Source organism: Wyeomyia smithii, chromosome 2 (genome assembly GCF_029784165.1).
Source record: "Wyeomyia smithii strain HCP4-BCI-WySm-NY-G18 chromosome 2, ASM2978416v1, whole genome shotgun sequence".
NCBI lineage: Eukaryota > Metazoa > Arthropoda > Insecta > Diptera > Culicidae > Wyeomyia > Wyeomyia smithii.
This window is the reverse complement of record NC_073695.1, coordinates 4,453,229-4,470,179: the sequence shown is the minus strand read 5'-3', so window position 1 is coordinate 4,470,179 and position 16,951 is coordinate 4,453,229. Positions and strand designations below refer to the sequence as shown.

The window sequence follows — 16,951 nt, the reverse complement described above, 5'->3', positions numbered from 1 at the left end:
ATTTTTTTCAGATTGCTTGTAGCAAGCACCGTAGAAATAAAGTAGTGGACCTATAAAAAGATTCTCGTAGTCAATGTTATGCAGGTTTGAATTTATGTACGACCTAATAATTTATTTATTTATTTATTAGTTTATTTATCCATCTAACATAAAGTCTTAATGATCATGAATATATCACTATCGTCAACGTCATAATGTAAAACCAGTAGATCTTACTACTTGACTGGAGAAACAACTGGAACGCTCACCAAATTCGAATAAACCTTCAGCAGAAGTAAATGCACATATCATCGAAGACATAGAGGCATTAAATCCAAACGCTGTGCGATGAAACCATGTTTGGAGAAGAGTAGAAGTCCTTAAAGCACGAAAATCAAGTAAAGATAGTAGTTTGAGACAGTCTACTTCATTGTTCAGGAGCTTATCGGCAAATGTTGCCTGCTGGATCTTCCGTCGTCGAGCTAGGGTGTCAAGAATGATTAGCTTGCACCGATCACCGTATGGAGGCGAATACTGTGGGTCACGCCATGGCAGATTTCTCAAAGCAATTCGGACAAATTCCTTTTGTACTCTTTCAATTCGTAAACTCCAGGTCAGCTGATGTGGAAACCAAACTAGTGAAGCATTCTCTAAGATGGGTCGCACTAAAGAGCAATACAGAGCTTTCAAACAATACGGATCATTAAAATCTTTGGCTATTTTGGTTATAAACCCTAGCTGACGATTAGCCTTAGAAATGACGGCGATCGATGAGTAGAAAAGACAAGTTTCTTATCAATTGTCACACCCAAGCCATTCATCTCTTCAACCCTGTTGAGCACAACTCCATCGGTATTTGAACATTATAGGCTGCGAGTTCCGATGAAATGTCATTACAGAGCATTTAGGGATGCTGATAATCAGCTTATTACGATGGCACCATTCTACAAACATATCCAGTAACTGCTGCAAACGGTGACAATCTTCTATGCAACTCACGGCGAAATATAGTTTTAGGTCATCCGCATATATAAGTTTACATCCATCACCAAGCAAAATACTAACATACCAACGGTTCCAAGTTACTTTCTTGAGGTACACCACTCACGTTAACGAACAGAGTTGAGCTGCACGCTCCCAATTTCACACGAATTGATCGATCACACAGGTATGAACTAAGCCATGCAACTAAGCTGTCAGAGGCACCAAGCAGGTTAATTTTGCGCAATAGTATACGCTGGTCAATTCTGTCCAATGCGGCTTTCGAATCCGTATAAATCACGTCCACGTATACGTAAATTCCAATAAATTCGTGGTAACCGAACGTCCAGGCATAAAACCATGCTGGTCTGTAGAGATATAACACTTCATTCCAGCTAAAAGACTTCGATTGACAATTTCAAATAATTTTGATGCTGCCGAGAGATTTGTAATTCCACGGTAGTTACGGATATTACTTTTATCTCCACTTTTAAACTCTGAAACCAGAAATGATTGTTTCCATATTTTCGGGATTTTACGCTGTTCGAATGAGCTATTAAAAATCAAGCAGAGTGGGGAAACTAATGCGACTACAACAACCAAAATTTAACAACTTTTGTATTTCTTCTCAGTAAACCACATACATTTGTGCGTGGCCCCAACAGCCGTTACTTCTGCTGAAGACTAATTCGAATTTGGTTCCAGTTGTTTCTCCAGTAGAACAGCAAGATCTGTTTGTCTTACATCATGTCGTTGATGATAATGATATATCAGTATTCATTAAGGCTTTATGTTAGAAGGATAAAATAAACGAATGACTCATAACTAAGATATATCATACACACCTGTACGCTTACAAAAACACCACAGAGGATATTTACTTTTACTCTTCGCTACAAGTTCAAGATTGAACACGCAACGCCATCAGTAAAAAGCACAAGCCGAATGCATTTGACTTATAGGAGGCATCCGAGGGCTTGCTGCTTCGGGAAACACTCAAGCATTAGTCACCGCGATGAGATCTTGGTGTAATGGTACTGGATAACTTGCACACAGACAACTGAAATATTATTTCCATTCACACTTGATACGTCTTTCGTCCAACAAGCGAGCTCCCGAGGGGTGTAGGGATAGTGACTGAAGAGTAATTAGAATGCTCTCGATGGCATAGATTTGTTTGACGGTGTTGTGTTGGGTTTTGACATCCCTGTCTGTGTGTGCTCATGTGTAGCATTCTACTGTTTATTGGTATAAGGTAAAATGGGGTTCTGGCTAGTTTCCATACAATTTGGAGGTTGGGCTTCTTTTTACTGCACGATCCTGAATGTAAAATTTTTTTTTATTCATGGAATAATCAAAACCATATAGGAAAATCTGGAAGGTTTTTGAATCCAACAGTTTAACTGGATCACTTGAGAAAAATTGAAGAAATCCAGTTTAAACTTAAACTTTAGCCACTCTGGCTGTGTGAATGTCAGTAAACGCATAGCTATAGAATAGTGTGGTATTCTTTCCGCCGTGTAAGCACGGACAAGGTACGTAAAGTAAGGTATTTCAGGACTGGCACAACTCAAAATCAAAATGATCAAAATGGTGATCAATTGTATCTGGAAAAAAATTCAACACGCCTGGCGAATTTACAATCCATCCGAGCGTTTTTCCACATTATTGTAGCCTAAGAGCGCTACAAACCAGTGCATCGTGACGTCACTCAATTGCCTGACGTTTGGGTTTGAAAATGTGGCCGAATGCATACCCCCGATGCCTGCAAACTGATGGAGACCGCCAATCCGGTGTACGCCAACTGTGGGCTGCCTACGAAGCAACCAACATGGCCGAAACGTACGTATGCTGAGGCGACAATATCCAGCAGGCATTCTACCCCACCGGAGCTCCAAGGAAACTCGTCTGGAATGACCATCTCCCAAGCTGCAACTGGCACAGCTGACAACGAGCCCATACTCACCATTAAAGAATACGTTACGCTGGTCATGGAATGCTTCAACACTTTCCGCATTTGCAAAAGCAGAGCTGAAACAACTGCAATCTGCGGTGATGATCCCTTCGAAGTATGGACTGTGAAATCATCGAAATTGCAAACTGGAACGCTTGCTCCGTCAGGAACAAGAATTGCGAGCTTGTCGACTTCCCTAACAAACACCAAATAGATATTACTTATCGCGGAAACGCATCTTAAACCTGAGTTGAACGTTTTCCTTCCCGATTTCCGGCTTGTACGGCTGGATCGAACACACTCTTCTGGAAGGGGCGTGGCTAATGCTCTTCGACGTGAAACAAGTTGCCACCTACTACCGAGTTTTCAATTCAAGATCAATCGAGGCCGTGTGGTTGGGAGTGACCACTGAGATCGGTCCTATTACCATCATCTAATTCTACTGTCCAAAGCAAGCCAATGCAAGAGACGTTCGGCAACGGAACTAAGAAGCGTTATCATCAAACTGACTCGGCGGTAGGGGCAGTTCAACATAAAACACCAAGCCTGAGACAATAGTTGACGCAATCTAAAAGGCCTAATCCTCTTCAACGATCTCCAAGTAAGCCACTACAACATCCTAATTCCGAATCCTCCCACCCGGTTGAGCTGATACGGAGTTCACGCCACCATTGACTTGTTCATCTCCAACCCGGTTGTTCTACAGGAACTCAGCTCGGAAGACTTCCTAATGATAGTCGAAGCTGGTTCCTCTCATAACCGATTCCACGCTTCCCGGTATAACTACCATCGTTTCGATTTAACTACTACGGCGTCCAACTGGAGTCTATAGGGAACATCGACCGATAAATAAGCCGAGACCCTTTCCTTCTTTATCACTCCCAATACCAATTCTCGGTCATTTCCTTCTAACATTCAGCAAGTAATGACTAGAGTCACCGATCTTCGTTCAGTTATCTTCGATGAATCTACACCATGTGCTGTTGAGGTGATTGTTGCCATCAAGCGCACCAAGAACATTAAGGCTACAGGTGTCGATGGAATCCTCAAACATGAGTTGAGACTTTTTCAAATACCTGGCAACAATCTTCAATAAGTTAGCTAAAGTGATCTCCATTCACAAACCTGGTGTTGCAACAACACACTGTCTGTCTCCGAATGATTGTGCGCCCGGCACTTTCGTCGGCTTAATTGACAGATCAAGCCAAGAACACCAACCGTTGAAATAGATTCAATCACTCACAATTACCCGCACTTTTTTCGATTACCCAACCACGCGCAGAAGTTAGTTCTGAAAGTTATTAATGAAATTGGATGTTATTGTTCTAGAAAGTTATAAATAGAATTAACTAGAATATTCAGTATGTCTATATTAAAAGCTAACTTGTGCCCAAAGAGTATTTGGCCAGCATTTTTACACAGTTCATATTAGGGGCCATCCACATACAACGTGGACAGCTTGGCGGGAAGGGGGTTTGAGAAATGTCCACGGTCCTAACAAAAAAAAAAAAGAATTTATGTGGGCATTTGTCCACAAGGGGGGGGGGGTGGTTAAATCATTTAAAATCTGTCCACGTGGTATGTGGATGGTCCCTTACCACTCGTAACTGATTGTACAGCTAGCAGAATTTTAGTGTCCAATCAATTATCGCAACACCTGGTTACTTGGATGGCCTGGTGTTCAAACTTCTCGCTCTTTCTCGTGAAAATCATTTCAGGTCTTTCTTAACAACACTCTCTCTGATACTTTTAACGTACATGCTGGGGTTCCACAGGGTAGCCCTCCTGGTCCTATCCTGCTCAGCATCTTGACCTGAGGCGCTCCTCCCCTTCCGAGTGGTGGCATCCTATCTATGTTCGCAGACGGCACTGCCATCATCTGCAAGGTTGATAGATGTTCTTTCCGAGTATTTCAAAAGCTGGAAATTCTGCATCAACTCTGCTAAGACCCAGGCCATTATGTTCCCTCAATTAAAATCAACTCGACTTGTTCCGTCTGCCAATGTGAGAAACACCCTCGGTAACACTTCCATCGAATGGTCGAGTGAGGTTGGCTACCTCGGTCTCTTCCTGGTTAAAAAGCTCCTATTTATAAAAAAATCAAATAAATTAACTTCAACCTTGAAAAAAATCAGACATAGCTTTTTACTATCGGATGATACAACCGTTGAATAAATTTCAGCAGCGGCGGTAGCGGCACTTCTGTTTCTGTTTTCTTCTGTACTGTCAGAGTACCTTTTTCACACTATCGGGGTAGCACAGAGACGCGATCAGCATTATATCCGACTTTAAATTGAACAACGAATTGTCTTTTTCAGGACAAAACAAACAAACGATTGGAGATTAAACATTGTTTGAATAGGTTTAGCGCCGCCTGGTGTTTCTACCACTTCTGTTGTTTTTATGTGCTAAATAGAATTCGATAGCACAATACCGCGGGCGGTCAATCATGCTCATGTTCATGCTCATGCTAAATAGAATTCGGTAGAACAAACTACGTCTGACCGCATTTTATCGAGATATATGCTGCGGAAACAAAAACCAAGGTGTAACTTCGGAATGAAACATTTCAAGCGGTTATACTGATAATACTGATTTAATCATATGATGGATCACAATAATCAATATGTCGTTTGATTGATGAAATGATTAACAATTTTGTTATCATTATTATTTCATTGTTTAACAGTGAAACTTGATGAAAAGTTTTTAAAGGTTGAATTACCACGACCAATGTACCAACCACATAAAAGCCCGCCTGACACAGACTTCATGAGCCTGTGTTCTCTATATCAGAGGCATTTTTTTTTTGACAGAACCTACCTGTAATATTTGCACCCATGGGCCAAGACGTTATCTTGAAGGTGGAGTTTTTCCGGAAAGTTAATAACCATTTTCTTTATCAGACAATTTAACGATCTGCTGTTAGAATGTTATTAAAACTGATGTCTTGAAAGAAAAAATGCTGGCACAGGCAACAGTACCGAGCTAGGTATGAGTAGAGCGCTGGGCACTCGTCTTCTATCAGTGCAAAAGAACTTTGTGTGCAGCCAGGCCAAGTGAAAACTACATTCCCGCTGTTGACGCACAGTGGGGCGTGTTAGACTAACGCGCAAGTATCGTGCTGCGACCTGGAAGACATACGAGTTGCCGTTTGAATAGCCTTCTTTTTTTTGTGTCGTGTAGAAGTAAATATTAGAAGGTGTCGCACACTATGCTGCGCGACCAGAGACAACAAAATTCTGTACGTCTTGGTAGAGGCGGATAACAAGAGGTGCAGCGCACTCTCAGGCACGCAACTATATCATGAAATTGAATGTTGCATCCAAAGCATATTATGTTATTACAACTGAACGGATTTTGAACGCCAGTGTTCTGATCGAATGACGATGGATGCCAAAACTTATGATACAGTAATTGGCATATCTTTGAGTAGTAAATTAGTAAGAAGTTTAGTTGAAAAACCACTAATTTCAGCTCAGTTTCGCAACTTACAGTCAATCACGAGCTCGCTTTCTGTAGTTGCAACAGATATTTCAACATCGTTTTATAGTAATAAAATAATAATAATTGAAAGATCTTTTCAACAGTGAAAGTTGTGTTGAAAGTCGTGCACATTCAACCAATGGCTGCTTGGTGGCCTACTATATATCGTCGGTTTAGCGCAAAACTGGCACAACTCAAAGTTTTACATTTTTGAGTTTTTGAAGGCAAACAATGCCAAATGTTGTTAAGTTTCATTCCATGATCCCAAGAAACCTCGATTCGAAATTCACAAAAAATTCCAGAGTTATGAGTAGAAGTGCTCAAATCGAAATTTCTTTATCAAAGAGATAAAAATAATACTTGAACTTGTACAATGTGCTCATAATATATAACCCAAGAAAGATTAATGAGGATTGGAAATTTAAAATTGAAAGTATCCCAGAAAATATAACGTAAAAGTAAAATGAAAATCAAAAAAGTTATGAACGTTTGAATATTTTGACATTTTTATACTGAACTTTTTTTGAGTGTAATGTGAAGCTATAACTAACATTTAAAAAAAAATCAGAGTGAAATTGGACTGAATGTGGACTGTTTCAGTGATGTAATGAACAATCTGATGTACTTCTACGACAACGTTGCGAACGTGACTTTGCACAAAACCCTCGTGATTTTTTTTTAATTAGATTGGATTTTCATTGGATTTGGATTGGATTCAGATTGGATTCGGATTGGATTTGGAATGGATTTGGATTGGATTTGGATTGGATTGGATTGGATTTGGATTGGATTTGGATTGGATTTTGATTGGATTTGGGTTGGATTCGGATTGGATTTGGATTGGATTTGGATTAGATTTTGATTGGATTTGGGTTGGATTCGGATTGGATTTGGATTGGATTTGGATTAGATTTTGATTGGATTTGGGTTGGATTCGGATTGGATTTGGATTGGATTTGGATTAGATTTGGATTGGATTTGGATTGGATTTGGATTGGATTTGGATTGGATTTGGATTGGATTGGATTGGATTTGTATTGGATTCGGATTGGATTTGTATTGGATTTGGATTGGAATTGGATTGGATTTGGATTGGATTTGGATTGGATTTGGATTGGATTTGGATTGGATTTGGATTGGATTTGGATTGGATTTGGATTGGATTTGGATTGGATTTGGATTGGATTTGGATTGGATTTCGATTGGATTTGGATTGGATTTGGATTGAATTTGGATTGGATTTGGATTAGATTTTGATTAGATTTTGATTGGATTTGGATTGGATTTGTTTTGGATTTGTATTGGATTCGGATTGGATTTGGATAGGATTTGGATTGGATTTGGATTGGATTTGGATTGGATTTGGATTGGATTTGGATTGGATTTGGATTGGATTTGGATTGGATTTGGATTGGATTTGGGTTGGATTTGGATTGGATTTCGATTGGATTTGGATTGGATTTGGATTGGATTTGTATTGGATTTGTATTGGATTCGGATTGGATTTGTATTGGATTTGGATTGGATTTGGATTGGATTTGGATTGGATTTGGATTGGATTTGGATTGGATTTGGATTGGATTTGGATTGGATTTGGATTGGATTTGGATTGAATTTGGATTGGATTTGGATTGAATTTGGATTGGATTTGGATTTGATTTGGATTAGATTTGGATTGGATTTGGATTGGATTTGGATTGGATTTGGATTGGATTTGGATTGGATTTGGATTGGATTTGGATTGGATTTGGATTGAATTTGGATTGGATTTGGATTGGATTTGGATTGGATTTGGATTGGATTTGGATTGGATTTGGATTGGATTTGGATTGGATTTTGATTGGATTTGGAATGGATTTGGATTGGATTTGGATTGGATTCGGATTGGATTTGTATTGGATTTGGATTGGATTTGGATTGGATTTGGATTGGATTTGGATTGGATTTGAATTGGATTTGGATTGGATTTGGATTGAATTTGAATTGGATTTGGATAGGATTTGGATTGGATTTGGATTGGATTTGGATTGGATTTGGATTGGATTTGGATTGGATTCGGATTGGATTCGGATTGGATTTGGATTAGATTTTGATTGGATTTGGGTTGGATTCGGATTGGATTTGTATTGGATTTGGATTAGATTTTGATTGGATTTGGGTTGGATTCGGATTGGATTTGAATTGGATTTGGATTAGATCTTGATTGGATTTGGATTGGATTCGGATTGGATTTGGATTGGATTCGGTCTGGATTTGTATTGGATTTGGATAGGATTTGGATAGGATTTGGATTGGATTTGGATAGGATTTGGATTGTATTTGGATTGGATTTGGATTGGATTTGGATTGGATTTGGATTAGATTTTGATTAGATTTTGATTGGATTTGGATTGGATTTGTATTGGATTAGTATTGGATTTGTATTGGATTCGGATCGGATTTGTATTGGATTTGGATTGGATTTGGATTGGATTTCGATTGGATTTGGATTGGATTTGGATTGAATTTGTATTGGATTTGGATTGGATTTGTATTGGATTTGGATTGGATTTGGATTGGATTTGGATTGGATTTGTATTGGATTTGGATTTGGATTGGATTTGGATTGGATTTGGATTGGATTTGGATTGGATTTGGATTGGATTTGTATTGGATTCGGATTGGATTTGTATTGGATTTGGATTGGATTTGGATTGGATTTGGATTGGATTTGGATTGGATTTGGATTGGATTTGGATTGGATTTGGATTGGATTTGGATTGGATTTGGATTGAATTTGGATTGGATTTGGATTGGATTTGGATTGGATTTGGATTGAATTTGGATTGGATTTGGATTGAATTTGGATTGGATTTGGATTAGATTTGGATTAGATTTGGATTGGATTTGGATTGGATTTGGATTGGATTTGGATTGGATTTGGATTGGATTTGGATTGGATTTGGATTGGATTTGGATTGGATTTGGATTGGATTTGGATTGGATTTGGATTGGATTTGGATTGAATTTGGATTGGATTTGGATTGGATTTGGATTGGATTTGGATTGGATTTGGATTGGATTTGGATTGGATTTGGATTGGATTTTGATTGGATTTGGAATGGATTTGGATTGGATTTGGATTGGATTCGGATTGGATTTGTATTGGATTTGGATTGGATTTGGATTGGATTTAGATTGGATTTGGATTGGATTTGGATTGGATTTGGATTGGATTTGGATTGAATTCGGATAAGATTTGAATTGGATTTGGATTAGATTTTGATTGGATTTGGATTGGATTCGGATTGGATTTGGATTGGATTCGGTCTGGATTTGTATTGGATTTGGATAGGATTTGGATAGGATTTGGATTGGATTTGGATAGGATTTGGATTGTATTTGGATTGGATTTGGATTGGATTTGGATTGGATTTGGATTAGATTTTGATTGGATTTGGATTGGATTTGTATTGGATTAGTATTGGATTTGTATTGGATTCGGATTGGATTTGTATTGGATTTGGATTGGATTTGGATTGGATTTGGATTGGATTGGATTTGGATTGGATTTGGATTGGATTTGGATTGGATTTGGATTGGATTTGGATTGGATTTCGATTGGATTTGTATTGGATTTGGATTGGATTGGATTTGGATTGGATTGGATTTGGATTAGATTTGGATTAGATTTGGATTGGATTTGGATTGGATTTGGATTGGATTTGGATTGGATTTGGATTGGATTTGGATTGGATTTGGATTGGATTTGGATTGAATTTGGATTGGATTTGGATTGGATTTGGATTGGATTTGTATTGGATTTGGATTGGATTTGGATTGGATTTGGATTGGATTTGGATTGGATTTGGATTGGATTTGGATTGGATTTGGATTGAATTTGGATTGGATTTGGATTGGATTTGGATTGGATTTGGATTGGATTTGGATTGGATTTGGATTGGATTTGGATTGGATTCGGATTGGATTTTGATTGGATTTGGAATGGATTTGGATTGGATTTGGATTGGATTTGGATTAGATTTGGATTGGATTTGGATTGGATTTGGATTGGATTTGGATTGAATTTGGATTGGATTTGGATTGGATTTGGATTGGATTTGGATTGGATTTGGATTGGATTTGGATTGGATTTGGATTGGATTTTGATTGGATTTGGAATGGATTTGGATTGGATTTGGAATGGATTTGGATCAGAATGTATTGGATTTAAATTAATTTTGAATTTGGGTTGGATTTGATTTGGATTAAGGTTGGATTTGGATCGGAATCAAATTAAATTCAAATTGGATTTGGATTAGGTTTATATTGGATTTTGACTGGATTTGGATTTGGATTGGATTTGTATTGGATTTGTATTGGATTTGTATTGGATTCGGATTGGATTTGTATTGGATTTGGATTGGATTTGGATTGGATTTGGATTGGATTTGGATTGGATTTGGATTGGATTTGGATTGGATTTGGATTGGATTTGGATTGGATTTGGATTGGATTTGGATTGAATTTGGATTGGATTTGGATTAGATTTGGATTTGGATTGAATTTGGATTGGATTTGGATTAGATTTGGATTAGATTTGGATTGGATTTGGATTGTATTTGGATTGGATTTGAATTGGATTTGGATAGGATTTGGATTGGATTTGGATTGGATTTGGATTGGATTTGGATTGGATTTGGATTGGATTTGGATTGGATTTGGATTGGATTTGGATTGGATTTGGATTGGATTTGGATTGGATTTGGATTGGATTTGGATTGAATTTGGATTGGATTTGGATTGGATTTGGATTGGATTTGGATTGGATTTGGATTGAATTTGGATTGGATTTGGATTGGATTTGGATTGGATTTGGATTGGATTTGGATTGGATTTGGATTGGATTTGGATTGGATTCGGATTGGATTTTGATTGGATTTGGAATGGATTTGGATTGGATTTGGAATGGATTTGGATTGGATTTGGAATGGATTTGGATCAGAATGTATTGGATTTAAATTAATTTTGAATTTGGGTTGGATTTGATTTGGATTAAGGTTGGATTTGGATCGGAATCAAATTTAATTCAAATTGGATTTGGATTAGGTTTATATTGGATTTTGACTGGATTTGGATTTGGATTGGATTTGTATTGGATTTGTATTGGATTTGTATTGGATTCGGATTGGATTTGTATTGGATTTGGATTGGATTTGGATTGGATTTGGATTGGATTTGGATTGGATTTGGATTGGATTTGGATTGGATTTGGATAGGATTTGGATTGGATTTGGATTGGATTTGGATTGGATTTGGATTGGATTTGGATTGAATTTGGATTGGATTTGGATTGGATTTGGATTGGATTTGGATTGGATTTGGATTGGATTTGGATTGGATTTGGATTGGATTTGGATTGGATTTGGATTGGATTTGGATTGGATTTGGATTGGATTCGGATTGGATTTTGATTGGATTTGGAATGGATTTGGATTGGATTTGGTCTGGATTTGGATTGGATTTATATTGGATTTGGATTGGATTTGGATTGGATTTGGATTGGATTTGGATTGGATTTGGATTGGATTTGGATTGGATTTGGATTGGATTTGGATTGGATTTGAATTGGATTTGGATTGAATTTGGATTGGATTTGGATTAGATTTGGATTGGATTTGGATTGGATTTGGATTGGATTTGAATTGGATTTGGATAGGATTTGGATTGGATTTGGATTGGATTTGAATTGGATTTGGATTGGATTTGGATTGGATTTGGATTGGATTTGAATTGGATTTGGTTTGGATTTGGATTGGATTTGGATTGAATTTGGATTGGATTTGGATTGGATTTGGATTGGATTTTGATTGGATTTGGAATGGATTTGGATTGGATTTGGAATGGATTTGGATCAGAATGTATTGGATTTAAATTAATTTTGAATTTGGGTTGGATTTGATTTGGATTAAGGTTGGATTTGGATCGGAATCAAATTAAATTCAAATTGGATTTGGATTAGGTTTATATTGGATTTTGACTGGATTTGGATTTGGATTGGATTTGTATTGGATTTGTATTGGATTTTCAATTTAATTTCAATTGGATTTAGATATTATTTGGGAAGGATATAGTTCGGGTATGGATGAGATTAAAATTCGATTTGGAATACACTGGTAAATATTCTGAAATACCAAATTATTTAAAAAAAATAATTATTTTCCCAATACCTAACCTATTAACGGAATAAATTTCACTCATTTAGACCGTTTAATTCTTTAATGCAATGTATAACGAAATTGTTCAAAATAGACGACGGAGTTATGTTTGCTCGAACACATCGAAACAAAAAGATGGATACTGAAAATATGATGAAAGACTAAGAACTAGTAAAATTCTTTGTATCACAGTACGGAAATAGAATTCTGATTCGTTTTAGACCTTTCCTTTCTGTTTTCATGTCTAAAATTAAACCACAAGAAACCATATAACAAAAAGAAAAAGTGACACGATAAGATAACATCAGTGCTATTCATGCAGGCATGCATCGTGTTGGTGTCGAGTGCAATTATCGGCCAGAACAAAGCAGAGAAAATCGTGCACTTTTTCTATCGCGTCAAAATTAGTAAGCAGGATAACAATGTACGTCAGCGGAAAAAATCAAAATCAAACACTTACGACTGGTGTTTCTTGCTCTACGGACATTGGTGCGGTACGGGTAATCCCATAGTAGTGGAGTGGTAGTAGTACGAATAGTGGTCACACAGCCACACACACTCGGGCAGGAACCAAGTAGAAGGGTATATTACAACAAGTGGAACCGCAGTCGGGACCTAATATAGATTAGAGGGCATCTTCGAGCGGTGTTTAGTAGCGGATGGCACCGGTTGGACTACTGATAACCAGTGTTGCAAGCAGTGTGGGTCCGGGTAAAACATCAAACATTTACAAAACATAGTAGAAGGACTTGCTGACTGGCTGACTGGTCAGCCTGTTTCCCACTCTAGGACTAGATGCCGGTTGATTTAGATTTTTACACTGTTCTGACTTCCAAACCAGCCTTAACACAACACTGAACACACACAAACACTGACTTTGACGCTCTAGTGATGAATATGATGATTGAGTGCCAAACTTTTCGCGTCTAGTGGGATCAGGCACGGAACATCAAACGAAATCTTGACAAAACATGTACCTGGTGGATTGGCGTTACGTTGGATTCTTTATCGGTATGATCGAAGAACAAACATAAAAAAGCTCTGTAGAAAAGGCTAATCAAACTTCTACTCCGATGGCACACGACCACAAAACCGCTCACAGTACGAAACTTTTCCGTTCGGAAGTCGCGCACATTTCGTTAGCCCTGATGATTATTAACTGGTAACTTTTTCGGTTCATTCCGTTAAACTTATATTTTCACCTGGGTAAATATTTGTTACTTATCTTTCTTATATTAAAAAAAACTCTATCAGTCCTTGTTTCAGGCTCTGGTAATTGACTTGACGTTTACTCTCGGGATTCCGTTTGATCCGGGGCACACATTCTACACACTAGGAAAGGCCAAAAACACTTCGATATAGCTACACTGTGTAATTTTCCGCAGTCGACGACGAGGCTCTCCCTTATAATCCTAGCTGGATGGGCGAACGGCCGAGGTTCGACTGCTCTGATGCGAAAAACGACGATACTTCTTCACACCCGCAGTCGTCGGGTTTGGGTTTGGTCCTGTACACGGGGATAGATAAAATATTTGGTTTATAAGTGGTTTGATGATACCGCGCGTCTCGTTGGACTGGTGGAACTGTACTGATGATGGTGCCATTTCATTACCGTGTGATCATTTCAAGCCACTGAAAACGGTAAGGAAATTATACAACCGTAGAAAAGCTTACCCTAATAAGTCAACTCGGTTTCGGAGGAAAAAGGGTTGTGCCGACTGGATTATTCAGGAAATGGAACATGAGGAGAAAAAAAGGATTAGAAGGGAACGATGCGGAAAACATCTCTTCGGATGTTACTTTCATCTTGCACACCTTGCAACAGCAGAGCCAAAATTAATTTTGCTCGGTAATCCCAGCTAATAGCTCGACGGTAAAATACTCTGAGGCTGATTTCGGAATTGAAATTTGATAGATTAACATCGCGGTTCTGTTTGCAGTTGCCAAGAAATTTCGGTGACTTACAACAGGTGGAGCCTAACAAACGTTTATTGTGTTCTAAAGGTCACGGCAATTTCGGTTAACTGAGGGTAGAAAGCCTAAAGAGATTGCTTGGAAATTAGTATAAACAGAACTTCAGGAATGCGAAATAAGTAACGCATGACAGCAAGTGAAAAATTACCTCATAAGCTGATACTTTGAAATTTGCCGGTCTAAAGGTCGGAATCATTTATCTTTTGCGATGTTCTTAGCGTTCTTGACATTTTTAAAGATTAACGACATTACTAAAGCTTTCGACACTTTTAATATCTTTACAAATTTGACGTTTTCGATATTTTTGTCATTTTTAACACTAGACATTTTAGACATTTTTGATATTTCTGACATTTTTGACTGAGAGGTAAGGGCATATAGTCGCTGCAACTGCTATCATCAAACTGACAGCGAAGGCTTCAGCACGGAAACAAAAGAAGAAGAAGACTGAGAGGCTGGCAGTACTCTCTCAAAATTCAATGAAACTTTGTGGATGTGTAAACCCTACTACTCTAAGCAATTTTATTTTTTTTTTTAATTTATCTGTACTTACATTTGAAAAGGGCTGGAGTTATTTTATAGATCAATAAATCTCAAAAATGGCAAGAAATAAAGAACAGTTGTCAAGCGATGATGTTAAGACAAGTGTCTGTATTTTTATAGAAAATATTGACAAAATTAAATTTGAGGTCATACACTAAAAAAGTCATTTTAAAACAACTTTTCTCTAATTCTTGTCATAGCCGTACTTCCAAGAGGACACAAAAGAGTTTTTGTTAAGAAAATTAATTCAGACGAAGTTTAGGCAACTTATTTTGCAAAAAATCTAAGATGACCCAGTTTTTTATAACCACTTTTTGTTTTGACGTAGAATTACGTCTCTCAGGAAGTTCAACTACATAGTGGTGTGAAATGAAAATCGAAACACAGAAAAAGCGAAAAATAGGTCCCATTTCAAATGCTAAGGGGCCAGTTAGTTTTCAATACATTTCCTTCGTTTTTGCAGCAAATCGATTGTTGCATTCGCCCAAATGCAGCAAATTTAAGTTTAATTATTCGATGACTATTGAAAATTGTCAAGCATTTTTGGAACGCAAATTTCAACCACTTTCAACCACAACCACAGGGAAAAACGAACCCAAAGGGTCTGTAATTCCCCAAAATACACAATTAAAAAAGGGGTAAAATAGACCATTTTTCATACCCTGCACTGAATAAAACCATCACCAATCGATTTATTGACCAATTTTACATAAAAAAAATATATTTCAGCGGCTTCTAATTAGTGGGAATTTGGACTCATTTTTTCTCAGTACTGGTTGATCGCTTAAAGCTTGCGTTCCTTAGCGCAACCGAAAGAATTATATGTCTAGTAAACCGGAAAAGCACTCTTAGGGCTATATAAAAGCTTGCTTCTGCTCAAACCAATCAGTTTACTAGTAGATGGCCACTAGGACGGTCATAATTAAACAGCAGCGAGTACCAGCAGTCGTCCCTGTGGCTCTGTGGTTAGCGATGTCGGTCGGCTAGCTTTCCCACACGGTTGTGATATCAGGTTCGATTCCCGATCGAGTCAAGGATCTTTTCGAGCTGAAAATTTCCTCGACTCAGCACTGGGGCACGGTGTATCGTTATATTTATCCTACACATGCAAAATGTGCCAAAAAACAATATCGATAACGAATTCTCTCAACTAATCTAGATGATCGAGACCGCTATTAGCCCCAAGGCTAAGCGTGCGATATTGTTGTTGAGTACCAGCAGCCTCAGCGGTAGGTGCACCGGCACTTCTTCTTCCTCTAGTAAAAAACTGTTTTTGTGGGGAGCGGCTGATGCTGGTGCATTGGTCAGCACTTCTTCCAGTGAAAAGCTCAAATGGAGATGTTGGCAATTAAAATCTATCGGCCGTCATTTTTGTTGTATAAACACCATAGACCGTGTTATCAGAAGAGTGCCTGGGTCTCATTATTGGAGATATTGAAATAAACAACAAATTGTCCTTTTGAGGGCAAACTAATATTTATTTTGAAGAGTTGAGAGCCTTTCTGAGTCGGCTTTCGGCTCGAACCATTTCATTTTCGAATGATGGGATGAACGCCTGATTTTTTTTCTGTGTAGAATCTCAAATTCGATTTTGTCAAAATTTTTCTATGAAAGCTCCGACATTTTTCTAAAAGTCATCCCTTGAAGACTTTTCTTTATCTTTGAAAGTTATTCAGATATATGTACTAAGGTCTCAAAGTAAGTCAAAAATCAAAATCCGTTTTAGACAAAATTGATGAGCGTTGATAATGCAATGTGCAATCCAAAAACTTTATTCGGATCAACTAGTTTGAAATATTCTATAAACCTGAAATTGAATATTTAAATTTGAAATATT

General features: G+C 37.9%; 1 protein-coding gene across 14 annotated transcripts in view; it reads right to left on the bottom strand.

Annotated features, from left to right (window-relative positions):
• Positions 1-16,951, bottom strand: part of LOC129721272 (potassium channel subfamily T member 2) — a 705,817-nt gene that overhangs the window by 361,724 nt on the left and 327,142 nt on the right. For 2 of the 14 annotated variants that reach the window (XM_055673635.1, XM_055673637.1), the window contains exon 2: positions 13,058-14,104. The exons of 10 other annotated variants lie outside the window; for them this stretch is intronic. In XM_055673635.1, coding sequence (XP_055529610.1) covers positions 13,058-13,084 — 27 coding nt within the window. In that variant the 5' untranslated portion in view covers positions 13,085-14,104. The remainder of the gene's footprint in view (positions 1-13,057; positions 14,105-16,951) is intronic. 2 more of the 14 variants (XM_055673636.1, XM_055673638.1) reach the window with 1 other exon arrangement.